This window comes from Coccomyxa subellipsoidea, assembly GCF_000258705.1.
Source record: "Coccomyxa subellipsoidea C-169, whole genome shotgun sequence".
Classification (NCBI taxonomy): domain Eukaryota; kingdom Viridiplantae; phylum Chlorophyta; class Trebouxiophyceae; family Coccomyxaceae; genus Coccomyxa; species Coccomyxa subellipsoidea.
Genome location: NW_005178029.1, coordinates 1,311,044 through 1,331,693, shown reverse-complemented (window position 1 = coordinate 1,331,693; position 20,650 = coordinate 1,311,044). Strand labels below are relative to the sequence as shown.

At 51.1% G+C, this 20,650-nt stretch overlaps 8 protein-coding genes across 8 annotated transcripts; 4 read left to right on the top strand and 4 right to left on the bottom strand.

Moving 5' to 3' along the window:
• Nucleotides 1-1,234: 1,234 nt before the first annotated feature.
• Nucleotides 1,235-2,016, top strand: COCSUDRAFT_18037 (HPP family protein+B94; the record flags this gene model as incomplete). Its single annotated transcript, XM_005645382.1, has 4 exons — nt 1,235-1,391; nt 1,518-1,652; nt 1,762-1,814; nt 1,909-2,016. Coding segments are annotated over 4 exons (453 nt in total), but the record flags the coding sequence as incomplete, so codon positions are not given.
• A 738-nt stretch (nt 2,017-2,754) lies between these two features.
• On the bottom strand, nt 2,755-3,719 carry COCSUDRAFT_18386 (TRAPP I complex; the record flags this gene model as incomplete). Its single annotated transcript, XM_005645381.1, has 5 exons — nt 2,755-2,877; nt 3,073-3,180; nt 3,279-3,353; nt 3,432-3,531; nt 3,616-3,719. 5 exons carry the CDS (start codon nt 3,717-3,719, stop codon nt 2,755-2,757), a joined length of 510 nt encoding a protein of 169 aa, XP_005645438.1.
• A 1,184-nt stretch (nt 3,720-4,903) lies between these two features.
• Nucleotides 4,904-5,462, top strand: COCSUDRAFT_8782 (hypothetical protein; the record flags this gene model as incomplete). The annotated part of the gene is made up of 3 exons (XM_005645380.1): nt 4,904-5,101; nt 5,191-5,284; nt 5,410-5,462. Coding segments are annotated over 3 exons (345 nt in total), but the record flags the coding sequence as incomplete, so codon positions are not given.
• Nucleotides 5,463-5,760: 298 nt separating this feature from the next.
• Nucleotides 5,761-7,357, bottom strand: COCSUDRAFT_67285 (hypothetical protein). The gene is made up of 6 exons (XM_005645379.1): nt 7,175-7,357; nt 6,988-7,053; nt 6,854-6,906; nt 6,650-6,731; nt 6,335-6,567; nt 5,761-6,224 (listed from the first exon to the last, which is right to left on the bottom strand). The coding sequence occupies exons 1-6, from the start codon at nt 7,256-7,258 to the stop codon at nt 5,993-5,995; spliced, it is 750 nt and encodes a 249-aa protein (XP_005645436.1). The 5' UTR covers nt 7,259-7,357; the 3' UTR covers nt 5,761-5,992.
• A 155-nt stretch (nt 7,358-7,512) lies between these two features.
• On the top strand, nt 7,513-9,173 carry COCSUDRAFT_25142 (TRAPP I complex). Its single transcript, XM_005645378.1, has 5 exons — nt 7,513-7,712; nt 7,881-7,969; nt 8,098-8,269; nt 8,372-8,517; nt 8,631-9,173. The coding sequence occupies exons 1-5, from the start codon at nt 7,647-7,649 to the stop codon at nt 8,740-8,742; spliced, it is 585 nt and encodes a 194-aa protein (XP_005645435.1). The 5' UTR covers nt 7,513-7,646; the 3' UTR covers nt 8,743-9,173.
• Nucleotides 9,174-11,733: 2,560 nt separating this feature from the next.
• Nucleotides 11,734-13,005, bottom strand: COCSUDRAFT_37676 (ras-domain-containing protein; the record flags this gene model as incomplete). The annotated part of the gene is made up of 7 exons (XM_005645377.1): nt 11,734-11,883; nt 12,008-12,098; nt 12,191-12,302; nt 12,425-12,513; nt 12,641-12,711; nt 12,800-12,880; nt 12,961-13,005. 7 exons carry the CDS (start codon nt 13,003-13,005, stop codon nt 11,734-11,736), a joined length of 639 nt encoding a protein of 212 aa, XP_005645434.1.
• Nucleotides 13,006-14,593: 1,588 nt separating this feature from the next.
• COCSUDRAFT_43771 (DnaJ-domain-containing protein) lies at nt 14,594-15,698 on the top strand (the record flags this gene model as incomplete). Its single annotated transcript, XM_005645376.1, has 4 exons — nt 14,594-14,689; nt 14,802-14,963; nt 15,083-15,259; nt 15,402-15,698. The coding sequence occupies 4 exons, from the start codon at nt 14,594-14,596 to the stop codon at nt 15,696-15,698; spliced, it is 732 nt and encodes a 243-aa protein (XP_005645433.1).
• A 460-nt stretch (nt 15,699-16,158) lies between these two features.
• Nucleotides 16,159-20,312, bottom strand: COCSUDRAFT_57436 (hypothetical protein; the record flags this gene model as incomplete). The annotated part of the gene is made up of 6 exons (XM_005645375.1): nt 16,159-17,745; nt 17,889-18,098; nt 18,299-18,884; nt 19,001-19,475; nt 19,587-19,778; nt 20,300-20,312. The coding sequence occupies 6 exons, from the start codon at nt 20,310-20,312 to the stop codon at nt 16,159-16,161; spliced, it is 3,063 nt and encodes a 1,020-aa protein (XP_005645432.1).
• Between the last annotated feature and the right edge of the window lie 338 nt (nt 20,313-20,650).

The window sequence follows — 20,650 nt, the reverse complement described above, 5'->3', positions numbered from 1 at the left end:
GTCATCAGTGATGACACTGTGGTTATCAAGTGAGCTCGAGTGTATGTGATTCTGAGACTATAGGGCCGCATGAAGCGAGATTTTGAGCAACCAATGGCATGCAAAGTATTAAGGAAAGTCAGAGAAGCAGTACCTGAGAGCTTTTTCATAGGCAGTACCTTTTACATGATTGGGCACCATCATGGTGGCCACTATCGTCGCGACATCGTCCGTGGCTGCGGCGCCAGCGGCATGAACAAGAGGTTTAAAAAAGCTAGAATTTTTAATATAGAGCATCATGGCTATTTGCCTGTTGCACTGCTTCAAGACAATTACCCAAAAATTCAAAATGAGAAGATCAGCCCTGGATCTAATCTAAATTTAGATCTGACTCAGGAACGTGGGACGGAAGGGCCAGGTGCCCCCACGTGCTGATGGTCCTTTCGGAAAACGCACATCCTCGAGCTGTGCGATCGATTAAAGCAAGGGTATGGAGCATTAATGGTGAGTATAGAAGTCCCAAGCATGTCTGTGACAACCTTTTGGACGTGATTGAGTACACCGTCGTTTCCAAGAGAGAAGTCGATTCTCGTACAACACCTCTACGCGAGCATATGGGGGAGATCGGCAGAGCAGCATCTGCTCCACCCGAAGTTGTAATTTCTTTGAACGCAGATTCTAGTCATCATGGCGCTGATGCGTATTCAGCGCAAGCCAATGGAGATCAACGATCCGGGCACGATCCTCTGGAAATCGGCTTTCCTTATCATCCCCAACCTGTGAAATATGGCACAATTGAAGCAACGGTTTGTATCTATAAACCCTTCCAATGTCTGATCATCAGGCAAGGTTGTGAGGATGCTTGCGTGACTCAGCAAAGGTCCATGTCCCGAGGTGTGCGCCTGCTTATTGTGCATATGCACCTGCTCTCAGGGGACGACTTCCAACCATGTGTGGAGTTTTATAAAGCTCCTTCCTTTGAAGCTAAAAGGTGAGCGTTGAAAGCATCGAGATGATCAATATTTCACAGTTGTTGCTGAGCTGGGATATCGAGTGTCCTTATGCTTTGTAGGAGGACAGGACACGCCTCTGTCCATTCCAAGTGCTCTTGACATATTCTGGAGTGGGTGAGACGCCTTAGCCTCCGGCTACACCTAGCTATGCGTCTCTAGTACTGGCGATCCACTCTGCAACCTTTATCTAATCAAGGGGACCTGCTGGAATCCGGAGTCCTCACTCAAATCCGAGGTGCAGGCTTGGAGCTTTCTGCGGCATTCTTCTGTTGTCAGGCCTGACACAATGGCTCGAACCTGCATACAACCTGCCGCTGCTCTATGCATCCTTTGGTGCCAGCGCTGTCCTTGTCTTTGGCGTCATATCTTCGCCCTTGGCACAGCCACGAAATCTTGTAGGTAGGTGGCTCGTGACCAATTGTTTTTTGCAGTAGACCACCCTTCAAGGAAATTTCTGGCTGTCCCTGATGGATGTTCTGGGGACACATCAGAGGACGCACTAATATGTAAGGCTGATCTGCGCAGGGGGCCAAGTGCTCAGCGCAGTGGTGGGCTGCGCGATTCGACTTGCCCTGAAGGACGTGCTGTGGGTGTCAGCAGCACTGGGAATGAGCTTGGCTCTGGTGGTCATGATGCTGACAAAGACAGTCCACCCACCAGGTCTGCTCCTGCTCTCATGTGATGCCTTCTAGTGACTGTTCCACATTGGCGATCTAGTTGTGTTTACGGAAGACGACTGCTCATCACCAGAACATTTGGTGCTGCACAGGTGGCGCAACAGCTCTTATAGCTGCGACAGCCAACCCCCTCCGTCCCTGGCAGGTGCGGCACCAATGTACCTTCTGCATTTACAAAATTCAGCGCTTGCTCTGAAGTGTACAAGCATTGCCAATAACCCTCTTGCCTGTGGCTGCAGGGCTTTCAGTTTGTTGTGTGCATCTTTATCGGATCTCTGGGGATGCTCTTGGTTGCACTGCTGTTCAACAACCTCCATCCGAAAAAGCGATACCCACTGTACTGGTAGCACGGTACTTCCTGTGACTATTCATGTGTGGGCTCATGCCCTGGTCAGAGTCCATGTGTCAATGTCTCGCATTGTTTCATGGTGTTCATTGGACATTGTTGAATAGCTATAGGACTGTCCCCAGTCCTCAGCTCTAGCAGCCCCGTTTAGTTGCAGGCACATTATTGGATGAATGTGAGCTTGCAACCCTTCTTATATGACGTAATGTGTTTTGACAATAGATTGACGGGGTGCATGAGCATGATCTTTGGGATGAGAGGCATCATCTGATTCCAAAGGAGACACCAGGTCCCTTAATTTGCCACATTTGCTTTTGTTCAGTGTTGATGTCAACAGAAGTATTCAGCTGGACTCATCATGTGAAAGGGCATTTTTTTAGGAGTTTTGGTAGTACATGTCCTGACTAATGCTGCAACCTTGTGAAATGGCCTGCGGAGTCATCCTTGCATTGAAAAATTATTACACGCTGTCAGAGCCATTTCAGCTGCTGATGTTGCAGGAATGAAGTCTTTGTATACAGTATGCATACTGATATCGAGCTCGGCCTTGTAAGGTATCGTACACATTTGTAGATCCGCTGTGGCTGGAAAGCTATTTGGGAGCCAGAGAGCTACATGAAGCCTTAGTGCAAACCACTGCACATGTCAAATCAGAAACATGGTGGTTCTTTGCATGTACAACACAACTGTCTGCAACCGCTTGAAGCATTTCAGAGCATTGGAGGTGGCAGTGCCTTGTCTAGTCATCTTCCCTGTATGGATATATCTCATGCATCTGTGACAGCAGCTTCAACCGCAACTCTGACACATCATCTCCTCTCAGCACGTCCTTTACAAAACTGCATGATACAGTAATGTTCACCTGCACCCACAAACAGGACCTCCCTTCACTTCCCAAAAGACTCAGGAATATTTGAAGATTGCAGCCCTGTAAAAGAAGCAGGCAAGCAAAACATCCAAATGTCGTATGTACGCATTGCTATGTTGCTGGGACATGCTGACAAAGTATGACTTGATTCAACGGCTCCAACTTCCAGATCAGGATCTGTGCACCCACCATCTCAAGAGCTCCCCGAATCACGCCGCACAGGACATTGCAGTAGATGAGGCCTGAATAGCTCTCTGGCAGCTCCACAAAATCAGTCAAGGGGTTGTCCTCCAGAATCTGTTCCCCCCAAACAAGCATGCTTGGATCTCTCCTCAGAGCTGCCAACCATCTTTCATTCCACAGTGGTTGAACACTTTTCAAGCTCTACCGCTTACCAGGCTGCACTCAGTACTGTCAGCGTTCCAGTTTGCAACCGCTGCTGACGTGTTGAGGAACATTTTGAAGCCGACCTGCAGAATCATGTTCAGGCGAGTGAGGATGTGCAGCTGACTGGGCAAGCTTGCATTAGAAGTCCAGATGAGTCAGACCTTTGCAATCTTGTCGGCAGTGTCCCTGAAATCAACGCATTTGCCCGTCTTGGACTTTGCCAGGAACTCATCTATGAGCCGAATGCCAATGTTGTAGCCCCTGCGATCAAAGGGCAAAACCTGTGAAGGCACCCATTCAAGGCTAGCACACTTCCACACTCTTGGAGAGGACTCTTGCACTCACATGGTGTCCAGCTGCTTGTTGACTTCATTTACATCTTCAAGATCCGCAATGAGCTGCCTGACCATGGACCCATAAGTCAGAGTGAATATCTCTGCGTTCTGCATGGCACGCACAGAAGAGGTCACGATAACACGAGTTTGGTCGTTGGACAAATTGTCACACTCCAACATACACTTCAATTTCATCGATGTTAGGTCAGGTGCGGTGAAGGTCTCACTATCGAGTCCATGATGTGTCAGGTTTCCCTCCTCATAAAGCGCCTCCCGAAAACGTTTAGGCGATGAAAAATGTATTGTTAGAAATATACTGATCTTTATTTCAGGCTATCATCATTTCCTTGAAAGAGTCAAAAGTATTGAACAGCACTATTCAGCGAGATCAACAGTGATGCTTCCAGGAATGTTCCTAGAAGGAGTGCACTGGGGGTGTCCCGTTTGTGCAGTTACAGATAAATAGTGACAAAATCTTCTATGTGCCAATTTTGTCTTGAAGGAAGCAGATCTGCCGAGAGTTCTGAAGGCGAGCTAAACAGGGATACAAGCTAGACGAGGGCGTGCCTGTTTGGCCCATTTGGAACCTCGATCGAAGATCAGATTGGCAAATGTTGACGACTTTAAGGACACGAATAATAATGTGTTTGTTATGACTTTGACTGTATTTTTATGCATTTCAGATCACATATGAAATTGCAGGGACTAGGCAGACCTTGGTCACAATACTGCCAGCACATCTGTGGCAATCCGGTGCACAGGAAGGGCTTTCATGTAGTAATATGCAGAGAGCACTGTAGGAAGTCTTTCAGAAGGCTTCAGAATGTAAAGGTGCAAAGTTTTGGAGGGAAATTGTTGTCCAACTTGTTCCAAAGGTAGGCCACCAGCCAATTTTTACTAAATTCCCATGCATGCAGATGTATGTCTGATATAGAACACTTTTGTAGGGACGTAGAAGTAAAAGAGGAGGAGGACATCATCATCGAGGAGTCAGAGGCTGCTGACACTGACTCAGTGAGTCTCCCAGCACCCGTGTCTGAAACTAGGGGCCAGTCAGACACATCGAAAGCTGAGAAATGTCTGCCTGCAGGATATCATTGTCCTCCAGGAGATAGAGCTCCCAGGGGATGGGCGCAAGGTGCAGATAGTATTTACAAGGAACGCAGAAGTCAGTGCCTCTGTGCTGTCGCAGCTCATAGAGAAGGTATGATCCTTGGATCTTCAGCACCCAGCTTCTGCAGACGCGTCATGCTTTATCCTGCATCCGGACGCAAGTCTGAGCCTGGTGTGTCCTGCAGGTGGGATGGCCAAAGCGGCCCGCCAAGAAATTAGAGACTGCTCTGCTTGGGAGCTATCTTGTCTCCTCTGTTGTCCGGCGGGAACTGGACCCCAGTGGAGCCACCGCCAAAGAGCAATTGATAGGCCTCATACGCTGCACAAGTGACCATGTCTTCAATGCAACAATTTGGGATGTTCTTGTCGATCCAGATTACCAGGTAAGTGCTTGCTCAAGGGCTTCTCGTTCACCGTGACAAGAGGTGACACATCATCTGGAGGGGAGTCTGAGCCCTTGATGCTGCTGAAGGGCAAAGGCATCGGGCGCTATATGGTTGTGAAAACAGTGGAGGCTCTGAAGCGACAACAGATCGGTAACATCTGCCTCTTTGCGGATTCGGAAGGTGGGTCATGCAATTCATCAAGACATGCTTATGTCATCAGCCTATGCATTCTGGCCTGCTCCAAAGTGAATCTGCTTCAGAACAGTACTGGAGGATGTAGTCCTGAAGATGATTTCTTCTTGCAGCTGTGGGCTTCTACGAACAATTGGGATTCAAGTGCGATCCTGACGGTGTCAGGTACTTCACCCACCAATTTGCTCTAATCCACATCGAAAGTGGTTGTCTGAAATATTATTTTGATGCAGTAAAGCCTCGGGCAATGCTCTGGTGCGCGTTCTTTAGGCATGTGTGCTTCCTCTCTTCATTTCTGACTGCATCACTTATTGTCTGCGCTTCCGCAGGGGCATGTTCTGGAATCAATAGATACAGGATGAGAGGTCATATCGGAGTTGTAGAGTGCTCAACTGAATTTTGGACACTTGCCATTAATTGCAATCAAGAGCGAGGGCTACTTGTACATTAATTGAACTGCTGTTGTTGCTTCAATTATTTTTTACAACTGTGTCTATGACGGAATCTGTCGTCAAATAGATATCAAAGGATTGATTAATAATATTTTGGTGGTCTGTAAGTAGTTTACAAGTGTCCCTGTGGTGTATGTTGGATTCCCATGTGCATGTGGTGGACGATGCTATGATACATGATCTGGTCGGCCTGGCATTGACAAACTCAACTCTGCAGCGCCGAAACATTAACATGCTCTTCACTTCAGCGCAGCGGGTATGGGATGGGCCGCAGGTGGCTTGCCATGCGCCTGCGCGTCACAATCTTGCCAGAGCTGACGGCGTCTGCCAACTTTGGCGAGGGCATTCCAGAGGTTGCGGGGCTGTCAAAGTGCTTGAATGCTTTCTCCACTGTGTTGGGGGGTGCTTTCTCGGCCTCTGAATCGATGGCTGCCACAATGCGCTGCAGCCTTTCCAAAGCCTCTTCCAGCTCAGCCCTGAAAGTACAAATTATGCCAATCTCAGCAATGGTGCTGGATACTAAGTGCACAGTATCTGAAGGCTTGTGACAGCTATAATACAGACGTGATATGTAAACGCGGATTACCTGAGGGATGGCATGCCATTGGTGATCGCAGCAAACTTGTCCTGCAGCTCAAGCGGCGCAGGAGACAATGAAGCATCAGGTGGGCCCGCCTCTTCTTCACCAGACTGCTCTGCATCAGAGCCCTCTGGCTGCGGAGTAGGGCGACATGATTCAAGCATCCCCTTGAATCTGTTGGACAGCGCTTTGGGGACAGTTGTGCGCAGTTGAGCAACACGGCGTGCAGCTTCGTTCACCTGCACGATAGCTTCTAAACGTCATGCACTGCTTGGAGACCAGGCTGCGGGATGCAGACTGCCTGTGTTGGGGCCACTGTACCTCTGTCTGCAGCTGCTGGTTCTCCTTGTCAAGAACAGCGAGCGCATCTGATACGTCCTGGGCAGCATCATCTGCTCCTTCCCTGCATTCGATAACACTGACAAGGCTGGAATGCATGGATTATGCACTATCAATCAGAGTAGAGCCAGAAAATGGTGAAACATCCTTTTGTATTCTTTTCAATTTTGAGTTTCCTGTGCCCACCTTTCCGCAGCCTGTGTTGTCGTGCAGATATGTATCTTCGCAATCAATTGATCCTGCACGCAGAAATTGTCTTAAATATGATGTGACTCACCTGGTGAGGACGAGCTTTAATTGCTGAAAGCAATGGCACATACCGTCCTTTTGCGAAGAAGTCTCTCCATTGCCTTCTCCTGATCTGGCGAAATGTCTTGCGATCCTCTCTGTCGTTACCAGAGAATTGGCACTTCATAATCCATGTACGATGTCAGAATCTTAAAATATAGCTGGGAACAAACTTTCACACTAGGAGCTTGGAAAGGGCACATTTGGACACGACCAGACCTGCAAAGTTTCACGTCTCGCAGCATGAAGAGCAGATTCGATCTTGGTAATATCTGCCTGACAATTCAGTACAACTGCAGCCATTGAAAGTTCGTTAAAGCGACAGAATAACGGCCTCGAATTGGTACAGAAACTTCCGGTCGAAGAACGCAACTTTTGAGTAAATTTTAAGGCGGTCTACGCCTTTAGGGTCTTCACCCCCTTGCAGAAAACAGTGGAACGACACAGATTCGACACAGCATGACTAGCCTCGCCTCGTCTGCAGATGCTCAGAAGATACGCGATCCCCAACTAAAAATTGTTATAAACGCGATTTTGTCAACATTCTTGAAGATCAACTTGTTTAACATGACGTATCTCGAGCTACCCCAGCAATTATGATGCTCTGGTGCTGGTGCTGCTGAAGAGAGTCCTTGTGCAAATTCCATGTCCAAAGCACAAGGAAGGTATTTAGCATTCAGGCGATTATACAATGTTTAGCTCGCCTCTGTACCGCCTGAATATTGTTGACAGACCCCTTGCGAAAGGAAAAGGAGAGGCAAGTGTTTCTGTATCCCTGGTATCATTCTAAAACCTGCCACAGATGCTAAACCTTTGGTACCTTCGCGATCGTCATCACATCTCACATGCTGAGTAACATAGCACCATGTAGCTTCCTCATGTAGCTAAGCACACTCGTCTGACAAAGTAGATCTATGGCATCCAGGTCAGCCTCAGCGCTTTTTCCTTTCTCTTTAGTGAGCTTGTGCAGTATTGCCAGACAAAGGTTTCAAATATTGGTGAGTTGGAGAGAAGGTGAGCCTTCCATCACCACCTTTTGCTTGTAGGGCTCTCGCAGTGGATCCTGTGCATCTATATCCCAGGCTCCCCACCTGCATCTGTCTCTGGTCACGTGATAATGCATGGAAACGTTTCTGCTGCAGGCTTGAGGACATTGGGGCTGAGGTGGGCCTGCGCCTCTTAGAGATTCTCTGCTTCAGGGAGAAGAACAGTAAAAGGGACATTAGGCTATTGGACGTCCTCAAGTTTGTTCACACTTCATTGTGGAAGTACCTCTTTGGCCGGCAGGCAAAAGACCTGGAGCAGAGCAACACGGTAGGCATCCACTGCGTCCCTCCGTAGACCGCAGCATCACAAATCGCAGGACCTTGATCTTCTTCATGTATACTGGCTGCAGTAAATAGTGTTGCTGTGCAGGCAGAGGATGAGTACATGATCAGCGATTATGACTTGTTCGTGAACAAGTTCATATCAGTCCCAAAGGACATGGGAGCGCTCAACTGCGCAGCATTTGTTGCTGGCATTGTGAAGGGAGTCTTGGACGGCGCTGGGTTTCGCGCAAGGTCTGCACACTCAAGACCATCCTGTTCTGCTTTTCTGCAGCTCTTAGCATTGGTTGTGAGACACTTAGATTGCAGGACTTCAGACCTCTAAAAGATCAAGTTCTTTCTTGCAGGGTCACGGCTCATTTTGTGCCGGTCAAGGGACAACCGAAGCCAAAGACAACCATCCTGATGAAGTTTGATGGGACAGTGCTTGCGAGGGAACACCGCCTCCCATCTTTATAACCACCGCCTTCGTAATAGTTCCTTTCATATCCCCAGATAGTTGCCCTGCTGGTCACAATGTTACTGTTGTATTATAGTTGCCAGCTAGCAAAGTTGAGCTCAGATGCGCTTGAAATGGCCTCATGCAAACACTGGCATTTGAGCCCTTCTCACATTTGCAGTAGCAGCGCTGCACTGCTAGCAGTCCACAATCAGGGATTAAGAGTACTGATTCTTGACTGAGCTGAATACAGCTCTTGTCTGCAAGTTGGTGACTCTTAGTTTGCTTGTAGATGGCTTAGATCTTGTAGCAATATCAAGTCGGTTTGAGCTCGGCTTGGAATACACTCAGGCTCTTGCAGTCACGGTGACTGAATTGCAGCAACTGACGTCAAAAGTTGCTTCAATCTTGCTAAGTTGAGGTGTCCTTCTATAAGGTATGGTATCTGCACTTGTGCATCTGCCATTTCCCGGCATGCTCAGGGCCGGGCGACTCCTGGCTGGCCAGAGTGCGGATGTGATCTGAGCCAAGGCGGCCTTGAGGACGGCCAAGCATGATCACATGCAGATCATTTGATCATGACGGGGCGTCACGTACGGGATGCGTCGCCCATGGGATGCATGCATGCATGCGCATGGAATGATTTGTTCATCGCATTTAAATGTGCAACTTGCTCCCTGTTGTAATGACTCTCATGCCTCCTACTGACATTGCCAATAGAGACAGCTGAGACTGCACTGCAGTGCAGTTGCACAAAGAGTAGTGAGACTCTCCTCGGAGGAGGAGCTGCCTTTTTAATGATTTCTTTCACTGTGTCCGACAGCCTGACTCAGCTCGGTGGCAGAGATCTTACCCAGCCCTTGCACAATACAGCAAGGTCTCAGTTGAGGCAATTGCAAGAGAAGCAGGACTTAGAAATAGTTCAACTGATGATGTCCACTTGTGACTTTCCATGCAGTCATCCTACAAAAACATGCGGGGTTTCACCCTTTTCTTGCTCCCCTGCAACCTTGCTAGCACGGACACACCACTAGAAGTGAACTGGGAAGGGCTCCCAGGCAGAGGCTGATGACTCATCACCTTTCAACACATGCGACTTAAAAGAAATTCTCTCAGAGAAGTTGTACAGAGGCCTACAGTATACGTCATCAGTGACATCCAGCGTGCTAAGGCCTCTCACTCTTCACAAAGGTCGTGGCGAAAGTTCATCTGGTTGAGTTGTACTGGGCATTGGTTGGTCAACATAAAAAGCAGCCAGCGATAGATCGCAGATCAGGATGGCAGTAAGTCGAGGAGGATACAGACCATCTGGTGTTGAAGGAAGAGATCATGCATATCGGATGACAGTTGAAAGTCGTGAGTTGCACTGGCCCTTGGCAGCTCAGAGATGTTATATCTTTTGAATATGCTGAACTCTCGTCTCGTAATTAGAAAATGTGTGAAGCAAAATTTTCTATGATCTAACTCTTCTCTCATGCAGGCTACAAGGAGCTCCCCACATTGAAGAAAAGGCTGAAGCTGCTGGCATACATCAGTGTGAGTGGCATATTGCTTTCTTGACCTTTCCTGAGAGATGGAGCGATCTGCGAGACATTGACGTGACAGACGCTTGCAGGTCATCATCTGGGTGCTCCTAACCATTTTACAGACGTTGCCCATATGGCACAACCTGCAGTCATTTTGGCCGGAAGGTGAGCAGCTCTTCAGCGCTGCATGCACATGCAAGGATGGACCTTCAGTGGGAATCTCACCCTCTGTGCTACATTGCAGATGCTGCCAAGAAGATCACTCTAGCAGCACAGGCAGTCACAGGAGCAGCCATATGGACGTTCTCACTCTACTGGTTCGGTGAGCAACTCTGATTAAGCAAAAATCTGTTACAACTGCGAGCCTTCTTGCGCATATTAATCATTGTTGCGGCCCTCATGTGCTGTACTCGCCAACTGCAGGCACTGGCGGCAATTTCTGGCGAGATGATTCGCCTTTGCTCTTGAAGGCTTATATCACGTGCAATATCGTTGTGGCCGTCACGGTGAAATCTCCAATTCAATTTTACAATTTGATTTGATCCACATATGTTACTTGACCTGCACTTCTGCGGGCAAGACAAGAACCACAGTATGTTGGCATGCTCACGTGCGCAAGTTCTGCTCTGTTGCAGGCAAGTGCTCTCCTGTACTTCTGGAAACTGCAAGAGCATATTGGCAAAGGTGATCACTACAATATATCTTGACTGTGCTCAAATATTTACTCTGCTTCCCCTGCTGATATGAGCCGCTGATTTCCTGGTTGAAGACAGGACAGTGACACCGACTGTTCTGATGCAGGCAAGCTGGCCATGCAAGGGATGGAGGCTGCAGAGTTGCTTCTAAATATCTTTGGCATCATTACAAGCTTGGCTACCTCATACGTGGCACTCCGATACTTGAGATTGAGGAGCGATGCCAAAAGGAGTTGAAAGTCTCAGCTTCAGAGGGCTTGTCCATGCAGTGTACAATCCCTTCCTTGTTGTTTCCTGTTCAATTTTGAATTTCAATAAACTTGAGATTTCCCTGTCAAGGACTGCGGATTGTAACACAGGGTGTACATTAGAGAAACGAAAAACTGTTCTCTTTTCTTACATGTTCACATATTTCCGTCTGCGGGCTAATGTGAATACCTACACTTATAAGTTGTACTGGGAACTTCCCAGTGGGAAGCAGGCACTGCCCTCAAATCCAAATCCTCCCCAAGCCAACTCCTGATGTTGAATTTATGCAGGGTCTTCTCTCCTTCAAGTTTTACCTTGGTATAACTGTCACAGTTATACCTGCAGCAGGGCCTGTTGCATGCCTGACACTGATTTCTTGGAACACACAAATTTGAATCATCCGTTCTGAGCTCAATCTTTCATGATTCCCAATTGTTGCATATTGCATATCCCATTATTGCATTGGTTCCTGAGTCCTGGGATGTACACAGTGCTTTTGCCAGGGCCCTCAGGATAACCGTGCACACTGTCACATTGCCTCCTAGCAGGCACAGCTGGAGGGAGCAGACGAGGCGGCACCCCTGCCGCTATTTGCTGTAGCTGACAAGTTCACATCCACAAGGTCTTCCTGCTTTGCCGCCGACAGGGACTCCATCCCGGGGAGTGCAGCTGCAATCTTCCTGAACAGTGCCTGCAGGAAAATTACAGTGCCACTTCGTTAGAGGACTGCATGAATTCCATTTCACTGAGAGCACTTCATGCAAACTGCCAAACTCGTTTCCAAGGGCATCTTGTGAAATGTTCTCAGCAATCACCTTGATGTTGAAGCCAGCTTTCGCGCTGGTCTCAATGAACATGACATTAAACTCGCGTGCTTTGGCATCTCCCTCCTCGATGGAAACTTGCCTGCTCATTCATCAAGGCAGCTCAGGCAAGGTTGGGGTTTGTCGCATGTCTGTCGCATACGTGTCATGATGTGGCTAAAAACAGCAGCACACCTTTTGTCTACCAGATCTGTCTTGTTGCCCACAAGAACGACGATGACATCACTGCCACGCTCAGTCCTGACCTCTTCTATCCATCGGGCTGTGTTGAGGAATGACTGCCGGTCTGCATGCATCAAATCATCAACAATGCAAGACCTGATGTCAGAATGGGCCAAAGATTGCAGATGGTCTGATTGGTCTTGTGACTTTCAGGCTGTGTAATACAACAGTGGGCTAGAGCCGTACTGGACACGTCGTACACCACGACAGCAACTGAGGAGTCTCTGATGTAGCTTGGGATCAAGCTCCTGAAGCGCTCCTGCCCTGCTGTGTCCCTGCATGCATCATAGTAATACCTTCACAAATTGATTTGTGTATGTCACAGACACATGCAATGGTAGATTCTTTGCAATTAGCACCCAAACAGAACGGTGTGGGGGTGCTGTAGAGCAGTAAGCTCACCACAACTGAAGCCTCACTGTTCTGTCCTCAAGATACATTGTCTTGGAAAGAAAGTCAATGCCGATGGTTGCCTGCATTGCCAGTGCATCGTTACATCCATTGAATGCCTGATGGAACACTGTGCAAGTTGAACTAAGAAGAAAGAGAGTCGACATGCACCTGGTAAGTATTGTCGAACTTGTCATACATGAAACGTGTAATTATGCTGGTCTTGCCAACAGACTGGTCTCCCAGGAACACCTGCATACGAAAGAACTCTCGAATGTCTTCTCCAAGGATAGCTGGAACACGAGATTGTGAAAGTCCCTTGCGCAACCCACCAATTTGTATTTTGCCAGTGGCGATACTGTGGTGCTAGCGGCCATTTCTGCTGTATCACCAGTTCCTGATGCGTTCTATGGCCAGCTTCAAGAGCAATCAAAATGGAGCCAAGTGCAAGGCTGCTAACGATGGCTCGCGGAACTCGATTCTATGCGCATGGAGCATCTCGTTGAAAAGCTCTCGATTCTTCTGAAGATGCACACTGATGTGCACAATTATGCATAGCATGTACTATCCCAAGAACTATGCTTCACTGCCTGTCGAGCTCGAGGGAGTGATATCAAGAGAACAACCCTTAAAGGGATTTGGGAAGAGGCCCCAAACCAAACCTGGTGTTGACATCAGTATTGAAGAGATTTTCACACACTGAAGTTTCTACACTGTCTCTTGATCCTGTAAAGAAATTATTGCAAGTGAATACAACTAGTACAATCGACATAGCCATGGCCTGCATACCTTGACATCTGAGATCATGTCGAGAAGCCGAAGCAGGAGTAGAGAGAAACATCGAAGAAGAGACAGATCTAGGAGCAAAGAACGCAGACCACCGCGCAGTAGATCAAGGTCTCCACGATATTTGCTTGTTTGCAGTTTGCAAGTGACGTACCTCGAAGGCTGACCTGAACCAAGTCAATACCAATAAGAATTATTCTCCAGCTGAATGTCGAATGACCGAAATGGCATGCTTGGAATTGCGCGTAGATGCTGTGGTCCAATCATCTCTGAATTATTGACCATGTGCACACAGGGACAGGGACAGAGACAGAGACAGGGAGAGGGACAGAATCAAGAGCAGCAGGCATCGACATCAGTCACGAAGCACAAGTGCAGGCAGGGACAGGGACCGCCATGGGAAGGGAGACCGGGTCAAGAACAGGGAGAGGGAGAAGGATGTAGACAGGGCCGGTGAACAGGCTGCCTGCCGGGAGTCTGCCAAACCAAGGTGAGTACTTTTGTGCTGATGGTGTGCATTTCGTCACACCAACAGAGGGAATGGCTCCCATCTTGTTGCAGGTGATGCTCTGCAGTGACAGTGTTCATGTTGCTGCAGCAAGGACTCTGAAGAGGCTAAAAAGAAAGCTCGGTTGGAGCGACTTGCAGCTTGGAAGCAGCAGCAGCAGCAGCAGCAGCAGCAGCAGCAGCAGCAGCAGCAGCAGCAGCAGCAGCAGCATGGTTCAGAGGAGCCAGCACCAGAGCCATCTTCTGGGCCATCGGAGCAGCCAGCGAATGTTTGGTGAGGACCTAACCAGAAAGGCTGCTTCCTTTTGGGATGCCTGCATGCCAATTATCAACTGGTCATCCTCAAAATAGGAGAGTGATGTTCACAGATGAAAGTGAGTCGCTAAGTGTGCAGGTTGCCATGGGAGGATCCTTCAACAGCCTACGGCAACTCAATTCCAGCGGTCCCCACCGAAATCCTGACAAAGCAGGCAAAGGCAGCTGCAAAGCTTGCTGAGGAAAAGGTGTGCTCACACATGGCATTTTGGCAGTCACTCCACCCCTGTTCTTTCCTTTCGCGGATTTCAATTCAAGCGCACAGCTGTTTGCCTGGCGTGGAATGTGATCAAGAAGAGGCTGCTGCAGGCACGCGAGTTGGTGGAAGCGGATGGTGTAGATCCGCTGGATGCATTTATGGCAGCTGAGATTTTGCCGGAGGTGAAGCAGAAAGAGCAGGAGGAGGCAGCCAAGAAGGAGGAGGAGCGCATGAAGCTGGCAAAGCAGCTGGCGGTATGATTGTCTGGCTCTCCCTTGCAGACTTGAAACGATGTTGCACATGCACCAAGGGCATGTCATTCAGGTGACTGTAGTCTGAGCCAGCGTGTGGTGGGCATGTATGCAGGAAGGCAAGATTCCAAAACTTGATGAGATCTTGGATGACTCTGATGAGGAGCCGGAGCCAGATGCTGTCATAGAGATCCCCCTGAAAAAGGTGAAGCTGGTGGTGGGCCCTGGCGGAGAGAAGATCAAACTCATTGAGAAGAAGTCCAAGGCTCGACTGCAGGTAAGCCTTCCCCAGACACATGCTGTGCATTGTTGACCAACACATGGCTCTGGCAATCCCCAAAGAAGTGCACATTGCAACAGCATGCATGGGGCTACTGATGGGTCCTTGCTGTGCAGATTGTGAAGGAGGAGGATGAGTTGAACAGGGCATTTGGGTCAGGACCTGTGAAGCCTGTGCTTCCAAAGCCTGCAGACACTGAGGAAGGCCCAAAGATGACAAAGGTCATGATCTTTGGCAATGCCAACCAGTGCGAGATTGCGCAGCGCATGATCGAAGAGGCCATCGACAACAAGGTAATCTGCTAGGAGCGATAACTTCCATGCCAAATAGTATGCCATCTTAAAGCCTTCGTCAGCTTCTCCTCTGAGGCTATTCCCAAGGCTCTTTATCGTGTGGTGGGCCTGTTCCTGAGAATGGCATTGTTGTGCATTGAAGGAGCAAAAGGCAAAGCAGCGGCAGAAGGAGTATGAGAAGAAGAGGGATGCCAAGGCGCGCGACAGGCAGTTGTACCACATGCGGCACACCAGGGACTATGAGACGCTGGAGCTGCCAATCGGCGCCTCTCGTGTGGAGGTCAAGGCGGCTTACCGCAAGCTGGCCAAGCTGTGGCATCCGGACAAGCACCCGGACAACCAGGAGGAGGCCAAGGAGCGGTTCCAGAAGATCTCAAAGGCCTATGACTCCCTCATGCTAACAGAGGAGGACGCGCGCATTGAAGCCCTGGCTAACTAGCATTCTGCAAGTGTTGGCCAATGCATGTATTGAGGGGTTGCCTTGTGGACACAAGAGATACACGGATTGCACCACAAGTAGACTAGCTCGACTTTTACTAGCATTCAATATCGACATAGTACTCTATTAAGATTACTGTGCATTGCACCGGGCAGGGAGTATGGGCACTAATATTAGTCTGCAGCAGCTCATGCTTTATATTGAGCTTTGGCTCTGCGGTTGGCTCCATCGCCCATGGGGAACTCCATACAGAATTTAATAATCAGCACTCAATAAGAAACAAGATCAGCCAAAATTTCAGGCAAACTAGATTCAACAGTGATGTGCCTCTGTAAGATAAAGATCCTACAGTAGATGCAACATGTACAATTGATATTGTAAAACCTTACTTCTACAAAGTTGTTTTACGTGCATATAAGTACAATTATCACATTTTGTACGGCATGCCTAAACAAATACCTCAAAGTTTTGATCTGATGTGCGGAGACTGGACGGAGCCAGACAGTGCACGGTACACAGCCATCTTCAGCTCCCACGACTCATTACTGCCCAGCTGGTTGGTGCAGTCATGCAGCACCAGGGTCCCACCAGAGGCTGCCTCAAGCTCCAAGGGTAGCGGTGACATCCTCTCCCATGAGTCCTGGCTGCCGGGCATGACAACGACGAGCAGAGGGATGCGTGCAGCTCGCGCAGACTCCAGCAGCATCCTCACGGACTCTGCATCCTTTGCAATGGACCCCATAGCGGCCTCCCAATCATCTGCATGACCACTCCCTGAGACTGCAGCATGGGCTCTGAGGCCGCTGCTGAATTGCCCAAAGATGCGCCCAGCCTGCCGTCTGCTGCCTCCAGTGGGAGAGCCTCTGAGACAGAGAATCAGCAGTTGGGGCGTGGGCTGCGTCTTGAGGGCGCGCCACACACGGCCGTGCTGCAGCAGCCTCAGCTGGGTCCCAAACCCTGCCCTCACGCTGCCTGCGCCCTCCCTTGCCCGCACTGTCCACGTGGCAAGCTTGGAGCTCGCCTGATGACCAATCACGGACGCGGTCGCGTCCGCTGCCCATGAAAAGGCGCGCGCTGCCGGCCTGCCGATCCTGCTGGTCAGCGTGGCACTGGGATGGCCATAGTCACTCCGTGGAGCGTGCTGCTCATCCGGGTCCGGTCCTCGCTGCCATGCTTCCAGGGCACGCGGCTTGCTGGAGTGGACCTCCTCAGAAGGCTCGAGCTGCTCGCCCAATGCTGGGGGCGCTTTCTGCTGCTCCGCGGTGGCTTGCAGGCGGCGCGCCACAAGGCCGGACATAACAGGGAAAGCTGCGGCCCTGGGCGTGTCCGGCCAGAGGCTGACAAACCTCACGCCCCCTGCAAGGGCTGCGCTGAAGGGCGGCGCCTCGCATCTGGCCGACAGGGCCGGGGCCGCGCAGAGGGCCCCCATCAGCATCTCCGCTCCCCTCGCCGAGTCTGACAGGACCCATGCCGTGCACGGCTGGAGCGAGACGCCAAACCGCCGCACGAAGAAGTCTGACCTGAGTTGCACTTCCAGCAGGCCCCCTTGCCGCTCATGCTGCGCCAGCAAGCCCCTCTCCACGCTGCCAGCGATTGCAGGAGGCAGCACTGTCTCCAGCACCAGCTCCTCTGCGCAGTGACTGTCCTCTGCAGCAGCCTGCTGCTCTGCCTGCCGGCCTGTGATCCTCTCCCTGACCAGCATCCCAAAGCGCCTGCCCATGCTCCACAGGCCGGTGCCTGCGCTTTGCGTGCCCTCCACCGTGTTTTCCCCCCAGCCGGCTGCCGGGGATGTGTCAAGAGCGGAGCCAGCATGCAGCGGGGGGAGTGCAGGCGAGCTGACGATGCGCGCAGGGCACCAGGCGCCGCCGGCTGCCAGCACTCGCGCTTTGGTGCAGTTGGCGAGGCCCCTGCCGCGCACAATGATCCTCAGCGACATCCGTGCACTCGGCGCAGGCGGCTCTGCGCTGCCTCGTGCTCCCGCTCCGGCCCAGCTCAACCACTGCCGCGAGCGAGGCTGCGCTGCTGGGAGCTCTGGCCCGGCCTCCACCTGAGCGAGTAGCATATGCCAAGTATAAGCCATCCAAGTCAATCTAGGGGGACGTTATCCTTTTTTAGAAAGTAATGTGGTCATTGGTGAGCAGCAGGCGACGTTCAGCAGAAAGGATGCTGATCAGAGAGGTCTCTGCGCACCGCTGCGAGGTCTGCTTTGTCGCCGTGGCCGCCTCCAGTCTCCCAAGGCCTCCAAAGCCAGCGAGGAAGTGAGAACGCTGCTAGCGGAGTATGAGATGTGCTGCTGGCTGGTTTCATCTGATGGTCGGTGCCTTCTTCTGGGTGTCCAGACGCAGATCCGGTCTTCGATAGCGGCCCTATGCTAGATTGCGCAGCCTCTCCCCCATTCCACTGCCAAGGCCACCAAGATTGCACCAGTTTATTGCCACTGAATCCGGGCTGCTGAGCACTGGCAGGTAAGGTCTGCCTGGCCGGCTGGATCAAGCCTGTCAGAGCACTCAATGTGCTGGCCCACTGCATGTTTGGCCACCTGCACCCACAACATGGCACATGAGCTTGCTGGCACCAGGCCTAAAACTCAACCCCCTTACTCCAGTGAAGAGAGTGTACTTGCAGAGTGGTGACACAAACCTGCTGCTCTGCTGGCCTCCAGTAACGCCAAGTCCAGGGGCGGAAAACTGCGGTCGCGAGGGAGGCACCCTGGCGCAGGCCACTGCCACGTCCAAGCACGGCGCAATGTTATCGCACAGCTCCGCCGGCCGCGCATTTCCGTTGAGCTGGACCCGTCCGAGGGCTGCTGCGCACAGCGCGGCGGCGCGCCGCCGGACGGCAAACATGCGGTGATAGGTGAGCACGCTCATGTAGCTCCTGTATGTTGGAACAGACAGGCCCAGATAGCCCCTGTCTCTGAATGTGCGCTGCCGCTCAGGCGAGCCCGTCAGTGACGCTGCTTGCTGAGGGCCGGGTGCGGCGCCGGACTCGGTATCTGGATCTGTCAGGGCCGCCAGAGTCTCTGCGTCTTCTGCCGAGTTCTGCACCGATGTCAGTCGGAGGGGTGGCTCGCCAGGGGGTGCGTGCAGGTGGTGCTGGGTCCCAATGTGCATGTAGATGGGCAGGTAGCGAGCGGCTGTGCTCGCAAAGTCACCTGCGCGCCCCAATGGCCCAGCAGGCTCGTTCCTGCGCAATCAACATGCACTCAGCATTCCAGATCACAATTTTTATCTTCTTCCTGTCAGGTTTTCCGTCTTCTATTGCAGTGCATGGGAGTCCAACAGGAACACAAAGAGGCCCACCTGACGAGCACAGCAGGCTGCTGCGTAGCATGTGATGCAGGTGCGGTTGCGGATGCATGCAGAGGCTGGCTGGTCGAGGGGTTGCTAGCGGCCAAGTCTGCTGTGAAGGCTCTCAACCTGTCCAGGCTGTTTCTGAGCCTTGACCTCCATGCCTGCGCTGGCGACCCGGGTGGCCGCTCAGAGCTGTTCTGACCCTGCCTGTCACCTGATGCCTGAATGACTTCTGCCTCCGTGGGGCGCTCCACGGCATGCTGGTCATCCAGTGCATGCGCACGCTCAAGTGCCATTCCTAAATCCTGATCCTCTTCCTCCAAGTTGGGGCCATGGTGGGGTCCTGCAGGCTCTCCCTGCTCTGGCAGACCCTGACTCTCTGGTACATTTTTATCCTCAGAAGGCTCTGTGAGCATGGCCTTTGCAGCGGCTGCTGGCAGGCTGGCACTGTTCTGCATGGCCATCAAGCGCGGCACCACATCCTCTGCAATATGCAACAGGGGGTATTCAGTGCCACACCCGCCCCATTACCCTGCAAGAACATCTTATCCTTTTGTATCATAGGCACCGACAAGAGTGTGTCAAGTCAACACACCTGGCAGCGCCAGGTTATAGAACAAGCTGCTCCATCCCTTGTATGACACTGTGTTGGCCAGAGCGGAGTTCCCTAGTGGGGGCGCCGCAAAAGAGATGCATTTGACGCTGCCATGCTCTGCCACGTGTGGGGGTAGATCGCGAAGCAGCCGAAGGGCACAGAGCTGCGCCACTGCACCGCCCAGTGAATGGCCTGCGCACATAGAGACTTCAGCCTTTGAAGAAGAGCATGCTGGACTGCAAATTGACACTGAAGCAACAGCACAAGAGAATGAGCTCCTCACCACAAAGGACGAGCCGTTTGCCCTGGTGGGAGGCATGAGCATACAGGAGCTCCACTAGCACGCTCTCAGAGCGAGCTAGAAACCCTTGATGCGCAGTCGGCACATCCTGTGCAAGCAGCGACGTTGTGTCAGTCACACTCAGCCCTTGCTAAAGCCTTCATAGGTATAAGCATATGATCAATGGGGCCCTCACCGGGACTTTTCCAAGGAGTCCAGGCCAGAGGGCAGTTTGGACATAGTTGACATCTGAAATGATATCGCGCATGGCCTTTGTCCCCATGAAGGCCACATACATTGCCTCATCTGAGGTCCCAACCACATATCTGCACATAGAATGCAAACACTCACATATCGGTAAAGAGTGGGGCCCATATGCTTGCACCAATTGCATGCACGTAGCAGTGACACACACTGAGCTGCAGAGGCTGACCTGTGCTGAACATGAGGGAGGCTGCACTGTATGCCCGTGACAGTGATCAAGCCGGGTGTGAAAGATCTCTGGAACAGGTTGAAGGCCTCCACCACGGCCTCGGCCCCTCTTTCATGGGCTCTGTATACACTCTCTGAGAGCAGGATGCAGTTGAGAACGTCCTGCCCCATTTTCATAGCGTACTGAACGGAGAGCATGAGCAAGATTGCACGAAGGGAAGCCTTGCACGAAACATAGTAAAGCTAGTCTTAACGTTGGACCACCTAAACATTTGTCTCGGGGCTGCTTACCTGCACCCCACGTAGGTCTGCAACGTTGAAAATGTTGCATAAGTGATCCTCATTCTGTCTG

Excerpts from the sequence above, each read along its gene's own strand:
- COCSUDRAFT_67285 (XM_005645379.1), bottom strand. The coding sequence starts at position 7,258 with ATGGCTGCAGTTGTACTGAATTGTCAGGCAGATATTACCAAGATCGAA. Across the intron at positions 7,054-7,174 it reads CGAGACGTGAAACTTTGCAG|AGAGGATCGCAAGACATTTC; the intron begins GTCTGGTCGTGT and ends TGGTAACGACAG. Across the intron at positions 6,732-6,853 it reads ACAACACAGGCTGCGGAAAG|GGAAGGAGCAGATGATGCTG; the intron begins GTGGGCACAGGA and ends TATCGAATGCAG.
- COCSUDRAFT_25142 (XM_005645378.1), top strand. The coding sequence starts at position 7,647 with ATGTTTAGCTCGCCTCTGTACCGCCTGAATATTGTTGACAGACCCCTT. Across the intron at positions 7,713-7,880 it reads TTGCGAAAGGAAAAGGAGAG|GTCAGCCTCAGCGCTTTTTC; the intron begins GCAAGTGTTTCT and ends TATGGCATCCAG. Across the intron at positions 8,518-8,630 it reads GGCGCTGGGTTTCGCGCAAG|GGTCACGGCTCATTTTGTGC; the intron begins GTCTGCACACTC and ends TCTTTCTTGCAG.